Consider the following 18,106-nt stretch of genomic DNA (forward strand, 5'->3'; position numbering starts at 1 on the left):
AAGTACAGGGACAATTGGAATCATCTTAAACCAGCAATAAAAAAGTAAAATATAAACTTTTATTTAGAATTAAAGCAAATACTTCAGTATCACAAACACAATATTAAACTTCAGGAAATATACTGCTAATTTGGAGTGAGCATTTATTTGCACAATCACAACGTGCGGACACACCCAGCAGAGGCGAGCACCCTGCCGCCCGCGCCCTCGGCGAAGCAGTCGGTCACGCCGGCCACGCAAAGCAAAACACGCAAAGGGACCGCAACGAAGGCTCCGAGGGCTCCCGCGGCAGAGCGCCAGGGCGGCGGGCGGCGCTGCCCCTACTCCTCCTCCCCCGAAGACTCTCTCTCAAACGTGTAGGCCATGAAGCAAGCGTCGGGTCTCTTGGGGACAAGGGGATGCCCCGGTCTCACAATCTCAAAGCCCAAAAAGCTGAAGGTCCGGAGCAAGGCAGCTGCAGGGGAGACACCGTCAGAGACACCGCCGCCCTGGGGCCGCGCGCCCATCACCAGACGCCCGGAGGCTCCGGTGCTGGGGGGGGGGGGGGACGACACCCTCTCCCATCACCTCTGCAGACCCAGTCGCCCCCCCCCCCCCCGGGAGGACCCCCACCTCTGTCATCGCGGTTCTTGTGGAAGCAAATGAAGACGTGGTCGGCGTGCAGCTGCTCCTCCGCGAACTCCAGAAGAACTGCGAAGCTGAAGGGCCCGCGTGAGCCCGCTGGCCACGCCCCCGCCCCTCCCCCCCACCCGGGGGGACAGCCCCGGGCCCCTACCTGTCTTTGCTCCCCTCGGGCAGGGCCCCGCCTGGGATCTCGATGTAGAGGCAGCCGCCACTCAGCACCGCTCTCCAGTCGATGTGCTTGGAGCCCGTGAGCCTGGTCTGGACGTTCAGGACCCTCGTCTTGTTGTTAGACGTTAGTTCCTCTGTTACGTTCAGCCGATTATCCTGCCGGGCGCCCCAAGTCCGCACCTGGTATCTGCGCAGCAGCCAACCCGGAGAAGAGCCCCCCCCCCCCCCCGGGGCGCGCGGTTGGGGGAAGGGGCAAGTGGCTCGGGACCTTGGCTCCCAGGAGGCACCGCGCGGGGAAGCAGGTGCGCCCCCCCCCCCCCCCCGGCGGCGGCGCGAGCATACTCACGGAGTAAAATAAATTAGCTGAAAGATTGTGATCCCTCTGACTATTCCCTCGCCCACCTGGGATCTTCAGGGGTGGGTGAGGGACATCAGGAGCACCACCGAGGCCCTGGACCCAGGTTACTACAGCAGTTAGAAGCGGTGACGGAGGCCCTGGAACTGCAGCCGACGGCGCCGGTGAGCCGGGCCGCGGTGACACCGGCGCCACTTCCGCCTGTCAGGGCGGCGCCGGCACGGCCACCCCGCCGCCGCCGCCCGGCTCCCGTCCCCCCCCACCCCCCGAGGGCCTCAGACCCGGACTCGGCCCCCGCCGCCACTTCCCGTTTCTTCCCCAACCCGCTCCACTTCCCCTTCTCCCTTCGTCGTCGGCCGGCCCCGCCGGGCTCGTGGGGTCCGGGCGGCACCCCGGGCGGCCGGGCGGCCAGCGGGGCGCCCCCACCCCACCCCCCCGCCGGCCCCGGGGTTGCGTCATCTCGCCGCCGCGGCCCTCGGCCCCGAGGGAGATTTTCACAATCGGCGCAGCCCGAGCGCCAGCAGCCATTTGCTGCGCGGCGTAAACAGGCTCCGTGGTCGCCTCCATCTTGCGCGGCTCCCATCCGGGGCCCCCCGAACCGCGGCCGTCTACGTGGCGGGGTCCCGGGGGTGGGGGTGTCTCGAGGGCAGCCGCGCGGCGGCGGCGGCGGCGGCGGGGGGGGGTCCCCGCGGTCAACGACAGCCGGCCGCGCCCGCACAGCACGCACTCGCGCGGGCCTGAGTCGGCCTCGGGCCAGCCCGCCCCCGACCCGCCCCCCCGGCCCCTGACACCGCGCCCGCCCCCCCAGATCAGCGCACAGCGCCCCGCGTCCCAGGGACTCTCGCGCCCCCCAAATCCGATCGCCGCCGGGCCCCGGGGACCCCTAGGGGCCGCCGGGAGTAGCGGGGGGGGGGGGGGAGGACAGTGGGCACCCGCCCCGCCCCCGCCGCGATTATGGCCTCGACAAAGGGGCGGACCTCGGGCTCCCCGGACTTCCGTGGCCGGCGCCCCGCGGGCCTGCGCGGCCGCGCTTCTGGAAGCTTCGGGCGGGGGCGGGGCGCTCACCTCTCGCTGCTGCGGCCGCCGCGGCTGTGCAGGCTGAGGAGCGGCATGGTGCGGCTGGCGTGGACGGTGGCGCTGGGTTTATCCCCCTCCTTCTCTCTGGCGAAGCAGTGGCTGTTGAGGATCCGCTGCAGGGAGGATTTCACCATCCGGCCGCTGGGGTCCGAAACCAGAAAACCTCCGCTGCGCTTCTCCGCGCCGCCGCCGCTGCTCGCCGTTCGCAAAATGGCGCCGCCGCCGCCGCCCGCCTTTATAGGCGCTGTGTCCGGGCCACGCCCCCTCGCCGTCTGGAGCGCGGCCGCGCGAGGGGGCGGGGCCACGGGCCCCCCCGGAAACGCAGGCGTGCCCGCCCCTCTCGGCGTCTGATTGGCGGGAGGCCGGGGTTGGGGCGGGGCCGCCTTGGGCCCTGCCCCCGCTCCTGACGACGCTCTGCGGGCTCTCGGGGGGCGGGGCGCCGTGGTCCGGAGAACGCACTGCGCGTCCTCCCCGCCCGCGTCAGCTGGGCCTGGGGGCGGGGCACCTCGCTCAGTGCGACTTCGGGAGGCGGGAGGCTGCGTCTCCGCCCTGGTTCCCCGTTCCTCGTCCCTTCCCTCAGCGGGGCCCCTCCCCCGGCCGGCACGGGGCGACGACAGAGGCCCCCGGTATTTGCGGGAGGGGTCGCAGAGCCACCCCCCCGGGCAGGATTACCTGCAGGAATCACCCCGAAAGGATCGGGCCTAACGAGGGTTTTCTGCTTTCGTGTTTCACGTTTTAAGACGGCTGCAATTAGAAAGCGAAGCTTCAGGGTTAGAGACGCATTTGGCGGACTCGAACGGAGCCTTACCCTCGGGAGCTCCGATGCGGGGCGTCCCCGCGGGGAAACTCATCGTTTGACGCGAGCACCAGACCCGCCGCGGGCAGAAGTGCCACTCCCCCGCGCTTAAATGCAGGAGCGCACTCTCTGAGAGCTAACTCTGGGACTTATCAGGGAAAATGCTGATTTTTGCAGGTCCTGCTTTGTTTCATGGTCTTGGGTTTCCGGCACATTTACATAGAGGCTCCGAACGAAGCGTTACCTAGCATTGAAGCCGCTTCTATTTGGTTTTTGTCTTCACAATTCCTGCCTCTCGTTTTAATTTCATTCTACTATGTCCATTTGGGTTAGAGCCACAAACTTGTCCCCAAAGGGACCTTGAATGATTGCCAGACCAGCAGGAGCTCACTCTCCAGAGCACGTACGCTGAACCCCTGGGTGTCTCCGAATTCCCTTCCATGCCCATCGCACTGTTTGTTATACAGTAACTCCCAAGGAAAACAATGTCCAATTTACACCTTCCCTCCATGCATCATCAAGACTCCCTTTAAACTGTTAAGGATTGCATGTAGTGGGCCAACCAAAGAATTTTCCTGGGAAAGAATATTTAAGCCATGACTTCGTTTAGAGTTGCAGCTCCCAGTGAAAATTAAAAGCAGGTGGATTGCTGATAGTGAACTTTCTAATCGTTTTCCATTGTTATGCAGAGACGCATGCTTTGGTTGTGAGGGCTCCCTCCCACCCACCCTGGGGTGCTGCTTCAATATTCTCACTATTTGTAGGGTTAGTATCTTTGTTCTAACGAAGGTCCTGTTTTCTTGACGCCAGAAGAGCCCCTGAGCTTTGAAATCTTTTTTCTTCCTTTCTTTTTTCTTTCTTTCTTTCTTTCTTTTTTTTTTTTTTTTTGGTCTCTTGATGGCTCTCCAGTGTTTTGCACTGACGAGTGATTCTGGGCCAAGAGTCCGGAATCCAGACCTGCCACTGGTCACTGGGTCACATGGTGTTTACTCCCCATGCCTGAGGCCAGAAAGTGACAGAGGTCACAGTTGAGCCTCAGCCCCATGGGTGACTGTCTGGTGCCGGGGCAGAGTCTGGGGAATAAGATTCAGCCCTCTTCAGCCCACAGGGAACCAGCAGGAGCCTCGAGAGGAGAGACCCAACACCCAGGTGGGGAGGGCTCCTTCTTCATTGACAGGTTTTGTGCCCTTGCTGGCCAAAGCACTCTTCTAATTCGGAATCGTTGTGGGTGGAAAGCTGGGGCGGGGGGTGGGGGGGCGTAAGCTCTTAAAAAACAAGTTGCAGCACCTTGCAAAAGAGCGGAGCTTGGAGAGAAAAGGGAGTACGTGTGGGGTGGGGTAGGACAGGCCAGGGAGAGCCAGGGAAAGTAGCCGCAGGGGGCAGGGCATCCTAAGGCCTCCCAGCGCCATGGCGGGGATACGGGAGCAGGTCACTCACCCTCTCGGGTCTGGATCTGGGGGACAGCTCCCTCTGCATGCTGTCAGGGAGGTAGGGGCGCCCGGGATGAGGAACATGTTCATCAGCCTCACTGACTGTGGTGGGGGAGGGGACCCAGGGGCCTGCCTCCACCAAGATTGCAAACACTGAGGCCGGGTCAGAACATCCTCCCAGATCTCATCTGGCACGAAAAGGCTTGCTTGCTGTCAGATCTTGGTCACCGCCCGCGGTATTCAGGTGCTGAGGCAGAAATTTATTCCCACTATGTACAGTAGGGCCGGTCACGCCTGGGGGTGTCCCAGGCACTGGCGGGGGAGGGGGTTGAGCATACCCCCGGTCCCCACCACTCGATGCCGGGAACCCCTTCAGTTGTGACAGCCACAGATGTCCCGAGACACCGCCCCATGTGTCGCAAATGTCATGTTTTCCTTTCTGTCTACTCTGGGCGCACCTGCAAATGTTGTCTGTGAGGGAGGAAACTCCTCTGTCGGAAGAGCACGGTGGAGGAGAGCTCCCGATCAGCACAGGTGCTCAAGGCAGCCCCCCACCCCGGGCTGGGCTTGCTGGGGACCAAGACGGAAATCAGACTGTGGGAGCCTGTGAGAGGCGAGGGACCCCCAGACTGCAGGGTAGGAAAGAGGCATATCAGGGAGGGCCTCGTGGAGGTGGTGAGCTGAGCTGCTGGTAAGGACAGCAGAGGATGTGGTGCCCGATGGCGAGCCCAGGCTTCATGTCCTGGTGAGATCAGTGTGGCGAGGTCCGATATCTGGGGGCGCCAGGGAATCTGAGGGTCTCACTCTGATTTTTAAAAAGGATGTGTAGAGTATAGTTGGCTGATTAACAACCTCCCCCTCAACATCCTCGTCCTAGTTCTGGAATGTGTGAATGTGTCACCTCACCTGGTAAAAGGGGAACAAGGCAAGGCCCCCGAGGCGGGGGTGGCCCTGGGGCCCCGGGAGGGACCAGCCCTGCCCAGGCCTGGGCGTTAGGACTTCTGACCCCAGAGCTGTCAGAGAATCGATGTGTGTGGTTTTAAGCCCTCAGTTGGTGGTGATTTGTCACATTGGCCCCGAGGGACTCCCACTTAGAATGATGTCAAGGTTCAGTATGTGGGTCAGTGACGTGGGGCGTGTGGCCATGTAAATTCCGTCCAAACGCACGGATCTCTGGCTCATGCTGAAGCATTTCAATATCCGCAACTGACTTTGCAATAAAAATCCAGGGGGGCGCCTGGGTGGCTCCACTCGGTTGAGTGTCTGACTCTTGATTTCAGCTCAGGTCATGATCTCACGGTTCAAGGGTCCAGCCCCACGGCGGGCTCTACACTGACAGTGCAGAGCCTGCTTGGGATTCTCTCTCTCCCTCTCTCTCTGCCCCTGCACCACTCGTTCTCTCTCTCCCTGTCTCTCTGTCTCCCTCTGCCTCCCTCAAAATAAATAAACTTTAAAAATAAAATAAAAAGTAAACATAGAAAAAGCTTGGGTCTCCCTTCATCAGGTCCACCTGGCCCTTTCTCCCATCCTCACTCCCAGGAACGAGACAGCAGAAGGGTCTTGGCCCCTTGAGCAGGGAAACGGGAACTAAGCAGTCACCAGCCATTCTGAACACGTGTCACACAGCCCGGCTGTGCGTCAGGCCCAAGGAAGGCTTCAGACGGCTGCAACCTGGCCACGAATCCACACAGGCGTCTGCGGCCGTGCGATAAAGCACGGGACACCAAACCGTGCTGGTGACATGGTGACAGGCCGGTAAACACGCGGGTTCAAACAACCGGAGGGGGCGTCGACCAAGAAACGGGTGCGGAGTATCTCACACGGGCCAACTATGTCTTTGTCTCGTTGATATTTTCCGATGCGCTCTTCCTTATTTTACTCTGCGGTGCCCAAGTGTTTTTACAAAGGTTTCATTTTAGAAAGAAAATGATCCACAGGCTGCCACCCGAACGTAACGGTGGCACCGTTCTTGGTCCCGCCCCGTGTGGCCCGCACCTCTGTTTTTACCACGCTTTATCTTCGTTTCTGTAGAATTTCTGTTGCTAAATACAAGAGCAGCCGGTGGGCGTGACTCTTGATCTCGGGGTGTTGAGTTCGAGCCCCACGTTGGACCTGGAGATTACTTAAAAAGGAATAAATACAAGAGTAGAGGAAACTAAATACATACAGGCATGTTTCTTACAGACATTTCTTTATATATATATACATTTTTTTTTAATTTTTTTTAGTGTGTATTTATTTTTGAGAGAGAGAGAGAGCGCGTGAGCTAGGGGAGGGGCAGAGAGAGGGAGACACAGAATCCGAAACAGGCTCCAAGCTCCGAGCTGTCAGCACAGAGCCCGACACGGGGCTCAAACCCGCGAACCGCGAGATCGTGACCTGAGCCGAAGTCAGTCAGCTTAACCGACTGAGCCCCCCAGGCGCCCCAAACCATAACATGCTCCTAAGAGAAAAGAAAGCGTAGTTTATTAAACAAGATGTTCAGATCCTCACGGATGATGCTGGTTTTTAAAAAGTGAACCCGTAAGTGACGTCACCATGGAGGATCACGGAAACAGCGAGGAAAGAATCCTCAGATGTTGACAGTGTCTGGGTTGGGACGGGAGTATGCTGAGCTTGCTAAACATTGTCCTCGCTGAGCTCGTCTACGTTTTCTAAATGTTCGGGCTTTGTCGTGTAATAGGAAGAATGCGCTCTGTTTGGGGGGTGCGGGGGGGCCGCTGGCCTCAGCTATGCGGGTGGGCACATTTGTCAGCTTTCACGGTGGCTCCTGGGGGGAACTTACTCGCTCAGGGTTTATGCTGCTGGTGACCCACTGCTCCAGTCCACCTCCCCTCAGGCTCCCGAAGGGGCTCTCGCTTTCCAGCTGCAAACCCCTGGGTCCAGGTCTCAGGATGAGCCTTCGAATATGGAGAAGAGAGCCTAGAGCCCCCCAGAGCAGGGGACCCCTGCTTCTCTGCACGGTCACGTGGGGAGAAGGAAGTTTGGGGATGTAGGTGTTTCTTGCAGCTGCCGTAACTAATAACCGCAAAATGAGGGACTTTAGTCTGGGGGCAACTTCTGGGGGCAGAGTCTGGAACCCAGGCATCCGCAGGGCGCCATCCCCCTCTCTCTCCTAGAGGTGGGGAGGGAAGGGGGAGGGGGGAGGGTCCTTCCTGCAGCTCCTGGTGGCTCAGACATTCCACCGGTGGCTGCGTCCCTCCGTGTCTGCCCCCCCACCCCCGTGTGTATCTACATCATCTCCTCCCCGCGCGTGTCTGTTTCCAAAGTCCCTTCTCCTTACAAGAGCCCCATCCTGAGAATGTCACAGACCGGGGGGGGGGGGTTTGTAAACAACAGAAATTTATTTCTCGGTTTCGGAGGCTGGGAGTCCAAGGTCCAGGCGTCGGTAGATTTGGTGTCCGGTGGGGGGATCCCATTTCTGGTTTGTGGACGGCTGTCTCCTCCCTGTGTCATGTGGGGAAGGGATGGGGAGGGTTCTCGGGGGTCTCCTTCATGAGGGCATTGATCCCATCCACGGGGGCGCCAGCCTCACGACCCAATCACCACAAAGGCCCCACCTCCAAATACCGTCACACTGGAGATTAGGTTTCAACATACAAATTGGGGGGGGGGGGGGACACACGCCTTCAATCTGCAGCGGACCCCAGTTCCCAAGTAAGGCCACGTCCTGAGGTTCTGGGTGTTAGGACTCGAGCATGTGTTTGGGGGAGGGGGGTACAGTGAACCCAGTACCGGGGTCAGAGGCGTGTCCCAAAGATCAACCTTCGTCAAGGGGCCTCATGTGAGCCGTGGGGGTGACCAGGGAATGTGGGAACGGGTCCCATAGGGTGAGGGCCCTCCTGACTGAGTGCAGGCATATTTCCCACAAGTGTATGACTTTTACAGCAACCATGGAAGCCCAGCTGTGTGAAAATTGATTGGGATTCCACGCGGGGGCTCTCTGAGCCCAGAGACCCCTGTCCCAAGTCCTGATGCTCCTGCTCCCATGCTGCCTCCCGGGAGACCTGTTTGCCCTGGGAAATTACTATGACAACCAACGTGTGTCTGGGGTGGAACCCACTCACTAGGTTCTGTTCTGATGGCGCGATATATTCCACCATGTTTTGACAGTTTAAATTCAACAGGGTCTCCTCCCGGTGCCGCTGACGTCGGGGCGGGTCACTCTGGGGGCAGAGCAGCGTCCCCGGCCTCACCAGCCACAGATGTCCCCCCCCCCCACACACACACATGGCTCAGCATGGGGCAGAGTCACCCCGGCCGAGAACCACAGACCTACGGTTACAGAAATCGTGTCTTTTCACACATTTTAAAATATATGGCTCATCTACGGTATTTAAAAGGTTTTGGAGGCTTTCAAAATAAGCTTATGACTTTTTTACTCTGACAGTTCACGTTAGTTACTCAGGGTTCTGTTTATCCAGACAGCTCCTGTGGAAGGTGTGGACATTTTTTTTTTTTTGGTCACTTGGCATGCCACTTTGGTAACTTCCAATGTATGTTTTGGTCCTGTCCAGGTAAAGTGGTATTTTAAGATTCTACATGAGCTCACGGGGCTTGTCTCCTTAATTCTGTCATACGAAATGGAATTCATTGTTATGCAATCTTTAAAAATTTTTTTAACGTTTATTTATTATTGAGAGACACGAGAGACGGAGCCCGAGCAGGGGAGGGGCAGAGAGAGAGGGAGACACAGAATCCAAAGCAGGCTCCAGGCTCTGAGCTGTCGGCCTGGAGCCTGATGTGGGACTCGATCTCACGAACCGTGAGATCATGACCTGAGCTGAAGTCGGGGCTGAGCCACCCAGGTGCCCGTCTTCACACATTTTAATATTAAAAACTTGTGGGGTTTTTTTTGTTTTTTTTTTTGTTTTTTTTGTTTTTGTTTTTACAGGTGATGAGTCTGGCATGTAAAGGGCATCTCATAAATCTGGTATTAAGAAAAAAAGACTTCAAAGCAGGGACTCCAACAGGTATTTGCACCCCCGTGTTCATAGCAGCATGACTGCCGTCCTTTGGTGGATGAAGGACAAACACGCTGTGTCCACTTACACCCCGGAGTATGACCCAGTCCCAGGAAGGAAGAACATCCTCCCACCTGCCACCGCGTGGAGGGACCCGGAGGCCACTGTGCGCAGTGACAGGAGCCAGACACAGAAGGACACGTCCCGTGTGACCCCACGCACAGGGGGTCCCCAGAGGAGTCCTGTCCACAGAGACAGAGAGCGGATGGTGGGAGCCAGGGGTGGGGCAGGGGGCGGGGAGTCCGTGCTTCCTGGGGGCAGGGTCTCAGTCTGGGGAGATGGAAAGTTCTGGAGACGGGTGGCGGGGGCGGGTGCAGGACAGCGTGAGTGCCTGACGCCGCTGAGCTGTGCGCTTAGGGACGGTTAAGATGGTGAATTTCAGGTTGTGTGTATTTTACCACAATAAAAAAATCAACATATAAAAATCCACGATGAACATGATCTCGACCTTTTCTAAAGACGGGATCTGACCCGGGGCTTGACCACCCACCACCTCTTCTCCTCTCCCTAATCTCACCCTGTCGGATGCCAGCGAGCGGATACACGCGGCGGGTCCGCCACCGCGAGCAGGAGCGAGGCGCCCGCCCCCGCCGCCCGGCGCACGGACCCGAACACGCGGCGCCCAGCGAGGGAACCCGACACGAGCGGCCACGCGGGGTGTGAGTCCGCGTGTGTGAAACGTCCGGAACGGGCTCGTCCACGGACGGGGAGGGGGCTCGTGGGGGCCGGGGGAGGGGCGGTGACGGTTAACGGGGAGGGGGTTGCTGTTGGGGAGACAGAATGTTCTGGAGTTGGTGGTGGTAGCGCCACCGCGCCCATGGTTGTGAGCGGTGATTTCATATGGATTCCAGGTGCGGAAACAGAGGCCTCCCAGCTGGCGTCGTGCCCTCACGCCCCTGGCCCCACAGGCCCCACCGGCCCCAGGAGCAGGGGTGCAGCTGAGCCCCGCACGTAATCGGTGCTCCGCATGCCTGCTGATGGAATGCGAGGGACCCTCCCTGGGTGCTCCCGCCTCCGGGACCTCCCTTCCTGGGCTCGGGGACGGCAAGCAGCTTTCCCAGGCCACCGTGGCCAGCCCAGCAGCGGCTCTGTGCTGCAGCGGGGGTGGGGTCACCCTCGGGCCGATGCCCAGTCCTGCTCTGAGCGTGGGGGCCACCCCAGCAGCAACCTCGTGGCCGGGCCTCCCCCGCCTCTCGCTGCAGCCTGCTGAGCTCATTGGCCCAGGCCCGGGCCTCCAGGCACCTGTTGCTGTCTGTCTGGGGGCCACCCTCCCCGTGCTCCATCTGTCCAGCGGGCTCACTGTGGCGGCTGTGCAGTAAGTAGGGCAGGGGGCGGCCTGGGCAGAGGTGGGGGGGGTCCCCTGGGTCTGGGGGAGGCCATCTCGGAGGTCCGCGGGAGTCCCCAGCTCTCGTGGAGGTCCCCCTACATACCTGAGGGCACATACCTGCGGCCTGGCCTGTCGGGGCCCCTCCCCCAATGCCCTGCTCCAGCCCCAGGGAAGGGTCACTTTTCTGGCCCGAGACGTGACACAATGGTGCTGGCAGCCAGGGGCACTGGAGACCCCAAAGGCTTTGGGAAATCGGCAGGACTGGGTTCGACCACAAGCTCCCTCCGACCTCTGGCTCAGTTTCCTCATCTGCCCTATGGGAGCAGAGGCAGTGGGAGGAGGCAGGGGCCCCAGCATTGGGGTCAGGAAGCTCCCGGGGGGCCCCTGCCCCTCCCTGCCTGTAGTGGCCAGAGTGAGGCTGGTCCTGACCGCTGCAGCGTGAGCTTCTAGATTTAGGGGTGCGGGTGGGGTGCAGCAATGGCAGACGAGGAAGGTCCGGAGACCCCATGTGGACAACAGCCTGGGAGGGGCTGGCACCACGTCGGCCTGTCGCGCTGGCTTCCGGCGCCGGATAAAAATAGTCCCTGCTCTCAGAGAACATGAGTCGACCCTGGGGCCAAGGGTTCTGGTCTGGGCTCTGTCTCATCTCCGTGTGACCTTGGTGGGGGGTGGGTCCCAGCCCTCTCTGGGCCCCAGCAGCCTCCTTGTGCTCAGGGAGGGTGGGCTATGGGGAGGGGTCCCAAGGCAGGGGGCGGGGGGGGGGGGGTGGGGCATGAGGGCAAGGCTGTCCCGCCACGCCAGCCTGAGTGTGAACTTGCCAGGTGAAGCGGGTTCCGGGCAGAGGGGCCAGTAATGGCTGAGGTGAGAGGCGGGGGCCAGTCGATTCGTGTACACGGGGCGCCCCCCAGGTCAGGCCCACAGCAGGGCCTCAGCAAGTGCAAGACGCCTTTTCTGCAGCCCCCCTCCCGCCCAACTCCGGATCCCAGGCTTCTCAGACGTCTCCATGACAACCAGGGCCTTGCAGGAGCTGGATGGGGGCCTGGGCAGCTGCCAAGCAGGCCAGGACCTCTCCACGCTGGCTGACCCCTGCCCTGACCAGCCCCTGGAGGACAGAGCTCGAGGTACCCACAGAGGCACTGGCAGGATGGAACCCAAGCCCCTGTCTTCCCATTGAGCCGGAGGTTGACCTCCAGAGACCGGGACCTAGACTCCCACGTTGGACTGGTTTAAGCTATGCTCCCTGTTTCCGGCCTCTGTCCGTTAGTGCCTTGGGGATCTATAAAGAACCCCAGAAACATAAGCGCTGGGCCCCGCGGGTCAGGAGTCAAATCCCCGCTTGCCCGCAAAGTGCTGTGTGCCTGTGGGCAGGGCTGCCTGTGAGCCTGTTTCCTTTCTAATCTGTAAAATGGGAGCCATCACCCACCCTTAGCCCTGCAGAGCCCAGCAGAGGGTGGGATGGGCCCGGGGGTCTCACGACCTTGACTCTCTCTCTTTTCCTATTACAGCAACACCGAGACTGGCCGACTCTAGCAGCTGGTCCCATGTGAGCAGCCAGGGCCCCGGGGTTTCAACCTACGATGCCCCTGCAGCCAGGGATACGCTGGCCAAGGGGGTGGCTTTCTATACTCCGTGGGAAGGGTGTGGGCTCCCTTAGGGGAAAGAGACAAAGGAAACACCCCAGGCGACTGGTGACTCCTCATAGGATTCTCAAGAGCCGGCAGCAGAGGGCAGCCCCACAGGCAATGTGGATGCCAGGCCCAAGAAGACAGAAAAAGAGCCTGTGACCAAAGTGGCCCTGGGAGCTGGGAAAGAGAGGCTGAAAGCTGGAGCAAGTAGGCTTGCAGAAGGCAGGGGTGAGGTGGGGGCATGGGTGCGGCCCAGCAGGGCGTCAGATCCTGGGCTGCTGGGGCTTCGGATGTAGGGGGAAGGGAACGGGGCGCAGTGGGGCTGCTGGCTGGGTTCTGTCCCGGGTGTCACCAGCGGTTACTAAAAGGGCTTGGGACCCTCTGCTAAAGCATAACACAACCTCAGCCTCGGTTAATTACCTTCTAGATTATTCTCCCCGTCCCAGGGAAGCTCCGAGGCAGGCATGCAGGGCCGCGTGGCCAGGCAGGGAGGAGCTGAGATCAGGGCCCCAGGTCTGCCCCGTGGGGCTGTGCCCAGCCCGACACTTGCTCCCGCAGCTCCCCGGAGCCCCGCCCGCAAGAAGGCGCAGGCCGCCCCTCCCCCGCAGCGGCCACCGCCGCCCCCGACCCCGGCCCTGAGCGAGGAGCTGCCCTGGGGAGACCTGTCACTCAACAAGTGCCTGGTGCTCGCCTCACTCCTGGCGATGCTGGGTTCGGCCTTCCAGCTGTGCCGCGGTGAGCCTGCGCCCTCCGGGGTGGGGTCTTGAACACCCGCCCCCGCCTCCCCCGGGCTGGTCCCCTTCCCCCTCCCCCCGCCCCCGCCACGGTGTGGACCTCAGAGGAGTGCTCGTCCCCCTACTGCCCCGCCTTGTGCAGGCACACTGCTCAGCGACTGACCTTGGGCGCCCCCAGGGCGGGGCCTCCTCCCCCACCCCCACCCCCATCCCCACCCCCACCGGGTACCTGACCCTGGGCCCTTCCTCTCCCCCCGTCGGATTTTGGCGCTCCTCCCCCCTCGGTGCACAGGTCCTCGCCCACCTCGGGCCCTGCCTCTCCCCCCGCCCAGGACTGGCCCTGTGAGCCCCCTTTCTAGTGTGTGCGCTCCGGGCAGCTCTTGTGGCCCTTTTGCACCTGGAATGAGGGAGACTGGGAGGGAAGGGGGCGCCCCAGCAGTGAGACCCTGGAGCCTTCCCTTCGGAAGGCTCGGAGAGGGGAGGGGGGAGGGCTCCAGCAGGGAGGACGCGGGTGGAGGGCGCGGTGTGCGCCGTGGCCTGGGCTGACACCCCTCCCCTCCAAGATGCTGTGGCGGGGGAGGCAGGTACCCCTGCACCTGTCCCCGAGCCGTGGGTACCGCCCAGGTCGGCACCGGAGCCAGCGTCGCCCCGGCCCCCGCCCCCGGTAAGCGCCTCCTTTAAGTGACCGCGGGCGGTGGGGGGGGAGGGGCCTGGGCCGGCAGGGGAGGCGTGCGCTGACCCCACCGTCTCACACCGCCGGCGTGGCAGCCGAAGCCCGAGGCCTGGGTCCCCCCATCGGGACCGCCCGCGCCCCAGGTGGAGGCAGAGGAGAAGGCCGAGGTTCCTGGGAGCCGGGAGGCTGCAGACAAGGCTGCTGGGGAAGAGCGCGCGCCCAAGGAGACGCCTCGGAAGGAGGAGAGGCCTCGGCGGGAGAGGCCGCGGAAGGAGCAGAGGCCGCCGAAGGAGAGGCCGCGGAGGGAGGAGAGGGCTCGGAAGCAGGAGAAGCCACGGGCCGCCAGGGAGCCCCGAGGAGCCCTACCGCGGCGCTGGGAGGCAGGCGAAGGGGGCCGTCGGCCTTGGACGCAGGACTCTGGAGACCCCGGGCGCAGGAAGAGGCAGGCCTGGGGCTCCCCGCGGCGCCCGGACGGGGACCGGCCTCCGGGCCGCCAGAAGCAGCGGGCTGGCAAGGGGCGGGACTGAGCCAGGCCTCGGTACTGTGACACACAGTCCAGGTACCCCCCGCTCGGTGGCCCCCGCGGTTCAGTGAAATAAATTGAGTGCTGCAGCCCCCGGGCCGCCTGCTCCTTTGAGCCTTGAGCCTCGACGCCGGGACCTGCCTGGGCCTGAATGGCGGAGATGCTAGCTCTAAGGGGAGATGGGGGGTGGGGGGAGGGCGCCGGCCAGGCAGCGACCCGACCCCGCCCCGCCCCTCCTGCCAGGGGAGAGCTGGCCGGGAGGAGGCCCCCCCCCCCCCCCCCGGTCTCCACCGCGCGCGCGCGCGCGCGCGCGCGCGCACACACACACACGTCAGCCTGTGCTTGCTGGTCTTTATTGGGGCGATGATGGGGGTCCGAATAAATATGGGCGGGGACGCCACTCGGGGGGGGCACGGTGCGGGGCTCACCGGCAGCCGCACTCGGTGGCCACCATGTTGGGCACGTGGTGCGCGCTGATGCGCTCCTCCGACAGGCTGATGAGGAGCTTGCCCGCGTAGGCCGTGGGCACGCAGCAGGGCGGGCGCGCCAGGGAGGCGCCGCGGGCCTGCATCTTGAGCAGCAGCACCACGTGGTTGCCGTAGCGCGGGTTGCGGTCGGACTGCGGCCAGCCACACGCGCCCTGGCAGTTGTTGGCCTGGTACGTCTCCGGGATGAGCACGGAGCGCTCGGCGCGCAGGTCCACGCTCAGCTCGCGCAGCGCGCACGGCCCGTCGGCCGCCCCGGCCCCCGCGCTGCGCTGTGCCCGCGCCGGTCCGCCCTGCTCGCGCCCGCGCCACTCCGCACGCAGACCCTGCAGCGCCTTGAGCAGCAGCAGCGCGCGCAGCGGGCCGCCCGGGCCGCCGCCGGGAGCCCCCGGGTCCCCCGAGTCCCCCGAATCCCCCGGGCACAGCGCGAGCAGGCGCGCCAGCAGCGGCGTGGCGGCCGGCGGCAGCCCCGGGAGCCCGCGCAGCTCGGCGGCCGCGGCCTGCAGCTCGGCGGCCACGCGACGCGCTAGGCCGGCGGCCCAGGGCGCGGACGCCGGGCCGCGCGGCGGCGCGGGATCCGCGGCGGCGGCGGCGGCGGTGGCGGTGGGCGTGGCGGGTGGCAGCAGAAGCAGCAGCAGCGGCTCGTCGCCGCCGTTGAGCAGGCGCTCCTGCGCCGCGGGGTCCGACAGGTTGACCAGGCCCTGCGGGAAGCCGGCCAGCGCGCCGGGGTCCAGGGCCAGGCGCGGCGGCGAGGCCTGGGCCGGGGGCCCCCGCAGCGCGCGCACCAGGCGCGTGAGCGTCTCCAGGAAGGGGTCGCCGCTGGACCGTGGCTCCTTAGGCGCCTGCTCCTGGGAGGGCCTGGAAGGCGGAGTTGGGCGGTAGGGGCAGGTGCAGGGTTCCCCTCCCGACACCCCCAACGTGGGCCTGCGCACACCTGGGCGGCGGGAGAGGCACTTGGTCCAGCAGGCCACGCGCGGGCAGCGGTGCAGGCGCGGGCCCCGGCAGCAGGAGCAGCGCCGGGGTCATGCGTGTGAAGCAGCGGGGGTCGGGGCCGAACAGCAGCTCCTGCAGCTGGGCGGTGCTCAGGGGCGCACCTGCGTGGCGGGGCACGGGGGCCTGGCTGAGCGGGGGCGGAGGACCGCGGGCCGCCCACCCTTGCCCGGTCCCTCTCTTGGAGAGCCTACCGTCTCTGCGGGGTTGCAGGGTCAGGGTGAGCCCGGGGCTGCGCCAGGCCCCTTCTGGGTGGTCCACCGCCAGCACCAGGTAGCGGGTATCCCGGGACTGACAGAGGCTCTGTGGAGACGGGGGCTCAGCCTAGCCAGGTGGGGGGGCGAGGACACCAGCCCTGCTCTGCCCATTGCCCTTGACACCCCCCCTTCAAGGTTCCAACCAGGGTACTTGGAATCTTTCTGTTCAGCACAGTTAAAAAACCCCATTCCCCCTCCTCTGCTGGGTGAAGGCTCCTGGAGGCCCCAGAACTAACCCCCTTCAACACCCCGGTACCTGGGTGCCTGGCAGCCCAGCCCCTGTGACCGTGACCTCGGGGCCAGGGCCAGGGTACAGCACCAGCATCGCCAGCTCTAGGGGACCGGCCCCTCCAGGCGGGGGCTCCTGGAACTTCAGTGAGGGTGTCGGCTCCCATGTCACTGTGGCCAGGAGGGACAAATAGGGAAGGGGCAACACCTGAGTCACCGAGGCCCCAGCCCCTCCCCGAAGCCCGTCTTGCAGTCCTGCGGGGAGAGCCCCCACCCATACCGGGAGAGGCTTGACACCCAGACATCGGGTGCAGGGCCTTGCCCCAATACGAGGAGCCTGGAGCACCCCTGGGGTCTCTGTCTGGGGCTCTCCTTAGTGGGGGGAGCCCATAGGGTCCCCTGGGAAACCATTTCCTCCAGCAGCTCCTGGGAACAGGCCACACACTACCCTTGGAGGGGGGGTGTGGGTGGAGCATGGCTCTGCCCCGACTCCCTTCTGCTCCTTCATGGGGTGGGGGGTGGTGAACACCTCCCAGGAGGGCTGCAGGAGGGGTGGGCTTGGAAGCAAAGCATCGGGGGGTTTGCAGCCCCCAGACACGAAGGGCCCCCACTTCCTGGGCCCTCAGCCTCAGCCTTCCCAGGAGGCCAAGATGGGTCTAGAGTTGGGCTCTGGCAGGACCCAGTCTGGAAAGAGTGGTGGCAGCATGGCACCCCCCAGGCCGTGGCCCCCTCCCTACGTACCTTCCTCCAGGTGCAGCACCACCAGCCGCCGCCCCCCGGGCTCCCCCAGCCACGCCTGCAGCTGCCGCAGAGAGAACAGGGCGGCCTGCCTGTCCCTGGGGGTGCAAACTCCGAAGGTGGCCAGGCCGTGGGGACCCCAGCGGGTCCGCCGCACAGCCTCGAGGAAGGCGTGCTCGTAGCCTCTCAGCGCCCCCACCACCCGAAGCGGGGAGCCGCTCCCGTTACCACCCCTGTCCAGCGTCACCAGGCACAGGGGGTCTTGGGGACTGCCCGGGGGCTGCCACTCCCAATCCAGGTGGAAGATGAGACCCCCGGTGCCTGTGGCTGGCCCTCCAGGCAGGGCCGGGGTGCTGGAGACCTCTTCCCCAGGGTCCCCGGCCATCAGCAGAGCCCCCATCACCGACAGCACCAGGGCCAGCGGAGAGAGCAGACCAGGCATCCTGGCTGCTGTGAGGGGCCGTGTTGCTCTGGCTTATATGGAGGAGACTGGGATGTTTGTGCAGGAGCAAAGCCCCTATCTCCTTCTGGGGTGTGACCTTGGGGGCCAACGTCTGGTGCCCCACCGTGGGCCTGGGCAGGCAGAGGAGCCTCTCAAAGACTCTTCTGTTCCAGCCTGACCGCCTATCTTCCTACCCGTGATAGAGTGCCGCCCGTGCCCAGTTGGTCCAACGACTGTCCTTGATGAGGTTTTCCCCTCTGCAGGAGGGAGTGGGAACCAGACCAGGGAGCGACAGCGCAGACGATCAACAGCTCTGGGATGGGGGCAGGGGGGCAGGTGCCCTGGAGGCCTCCGGCACCCGGCTCTGATGGGGACCAGAGATCTTGGTGTTCAGACCGCTGGGTGCATGGGCTTGGCCGGAGGGTGGTCTCCCAGCGAAGCTGGGGCTCCCCAAGTGCTCGCTCACGCTGCCTCTTGGCACCCTGGAGCTGCAGAAGCACAGCCATTTGGCTGCAGACCCCAAGGAGGGTGAGCGGCCGCAGAAGAGAGCCCAGACCCGCTGCTGACTGCCTGGGTCTGTCCTTCACCCACCGGCATCCTGGGAGGACAC

The 18,106-nt window shown here is 63.6% G+C and overlaps 4 protein-coding genes across 5 annotated transcripts in view; 1 reads left to right on the forward strand and 3 right to left on the reverse strand.

Annotated features, from left to right (window-relative positions):
- SPPL2B (signal peptide peptidase like 2B) overlaps positions 1 to 885 on the reverse strand; it is a 64,151-nt gene extending 63,266 nt beyond the window's left edge. Inside the window, exons 1-2 of the mRNA XM_027049560.2 lie at positions 776 to 885; positions 663 to 698 (exon numbers count right to left, since the gene is read on the reverse strand). The gene's annotated coding sequence lies outside the window, so the exon portion shown is untranslated. The remainder of the gene's footprint in view (positions 1 to 662; positions 699 to 775) is intronic.
- On the reverse strand, positions 38 to 2,452 carry OAZ1 (ornithine decarboxylase antizyme 1). Its single transcript, XM_027049132.2, is given in 6 exon segments — positions 38 to 454; positions 613 to 698; positions 776 to 948; positions 1,139 to 1,225; positions 1,227 to 1,293; positions 2,213 to 2,452. Coding segments are annotated over 6 exon segments (693 nt in total). The 5' UTR covers positions 2,359 to 2,452; the 3' UTR covers positions 38 to 320.
- Positions 2,453 to 10,246: 7,794 nt separating this feature from the next.
- Positions 10,247 to 14,450, forward strand: JSRP1 (junctional sarcoplasmic reticulum protein 1). 2 transcript variants are annotated; one of them, XM_053220184.1, is made up of 7 exons: positions 10,247 to 10,789; positions 11,744 to 11,922; positions 12,307 to 12,344; positions 12,504 to 12,633; positions 12,985 to 13,161; positions 13,724 to 13,824; positions 13,929 to 14,450. In XM_053220184.1, exons 1-7 carry the CDS (start codon positions 10,452 to 10,454, stop codon positions 14,358 to 14,360), a joined length of 1,395 nt encoding a protein of 464 aa, XP_053076159.1. In that variant the 5' UTR covers positions 10,247 to 10,451; the 3' UTR covers positions 14,361 to 14,450. The 2 variants fall into 2 exon arrangements, with proteins under 2 accessions (XP_053076159.1, XP_026904931.2); XM_027049130.2 differs by having other exon boundaries at positions 11,816 to 11,922.
- Positions 14,451 to 14,692: 242 nt separating this feature from the next.
- AMH (anti-Mullerian hormone) lies at positions 14,693 to 17,767 on the reverse strand. Its single transcript, XM_027049245.2, has 5 exons — positions 17,058 to 17,767; positions 16,345 to 16,487; positions 16,026 to 16,134; positions 15,776 to 15,935; positions 14,693 to 15,699 (listed from the first exon to the last, which is right to left on the reverse strand). The coding sequence occupies exons 1-5, from the start codon at positions 17,494 to 17,496 to the stop codon at positions 14,781 to 14,783; spliced, it is 1,770 nt and encodes a 589-aa protein (XP_026905046.2). The 5' UTR covers positions 17,497 to 17,767; the 3' UTR covers positions 14,693 to 14,780.
- Between the last annotated feature and the right edge of the window lie 339 nt (positions 17,768 to 18,106).

The sequence above is a fragment of the Acinonyx jubatus genome, chromosome A2 (assembly GCF_027475565.1).
Source record: "Acinonyx jubatus isolate Ajub_Pintada_27869175 chromosome A2, VMU_Ajub_asm_v1.0, whole genome shotgun sequence".
NCBI lineage: Eukaryota > Metazoa > Chordata > Mammalia > Carnivora > Felidae > Acinonyx > Acinonyx jubatus.

Excerpts from the sequence above, each read along its gene's own strand:
- JSRP1 (XM_053220184.1), top strand. The coding sequence starts at position 10,452 with ATGGAATGCGAGGGACCCTCCCTGGGTGCTCCCGCCTCCGGGACCTCC. Across the intron at positions 10,790-11,743 it reads CTCACTGTGGCGGCTGTGCA|ACGCCTTTTCTGCAGCCCCC; the intron begins GTAAGTAGGGCA and ends AGCAAGTGCAAG. Across the intron at positions 12,634-12,984 it reads GAGGCTGAAAGCTGGAGCAA|CTCCCCGGAGCCCCGCCCGC; the intron begins GTAGGCTTGCAG and ends TTGCTCCCGCAG.
- AMH (XM_027049245.2), bottom strand. The coding sequence starts at position 17,496 with ATGCCTGGTCTGCTCTCTCCGCTGGCCCTGGTGCTGTCGGTGATGGGG. Across the intron at positions 16,488-17,057 it reads GGTGCTGCACCTGGAGGAAG|TGACATGGGAGCCGACACCC; the intron begins GTACGTAGGGAG and ends TCCTGGCCACAG. Across the intron at positions 15,700-15,775 it reads GTGCCTCTCCCGCCGCCCAG|GCCCTCCCAGGAGCAGGCGC; the intron begins GTGTGCGCAGGC and ends TCCGCCTTCCAG.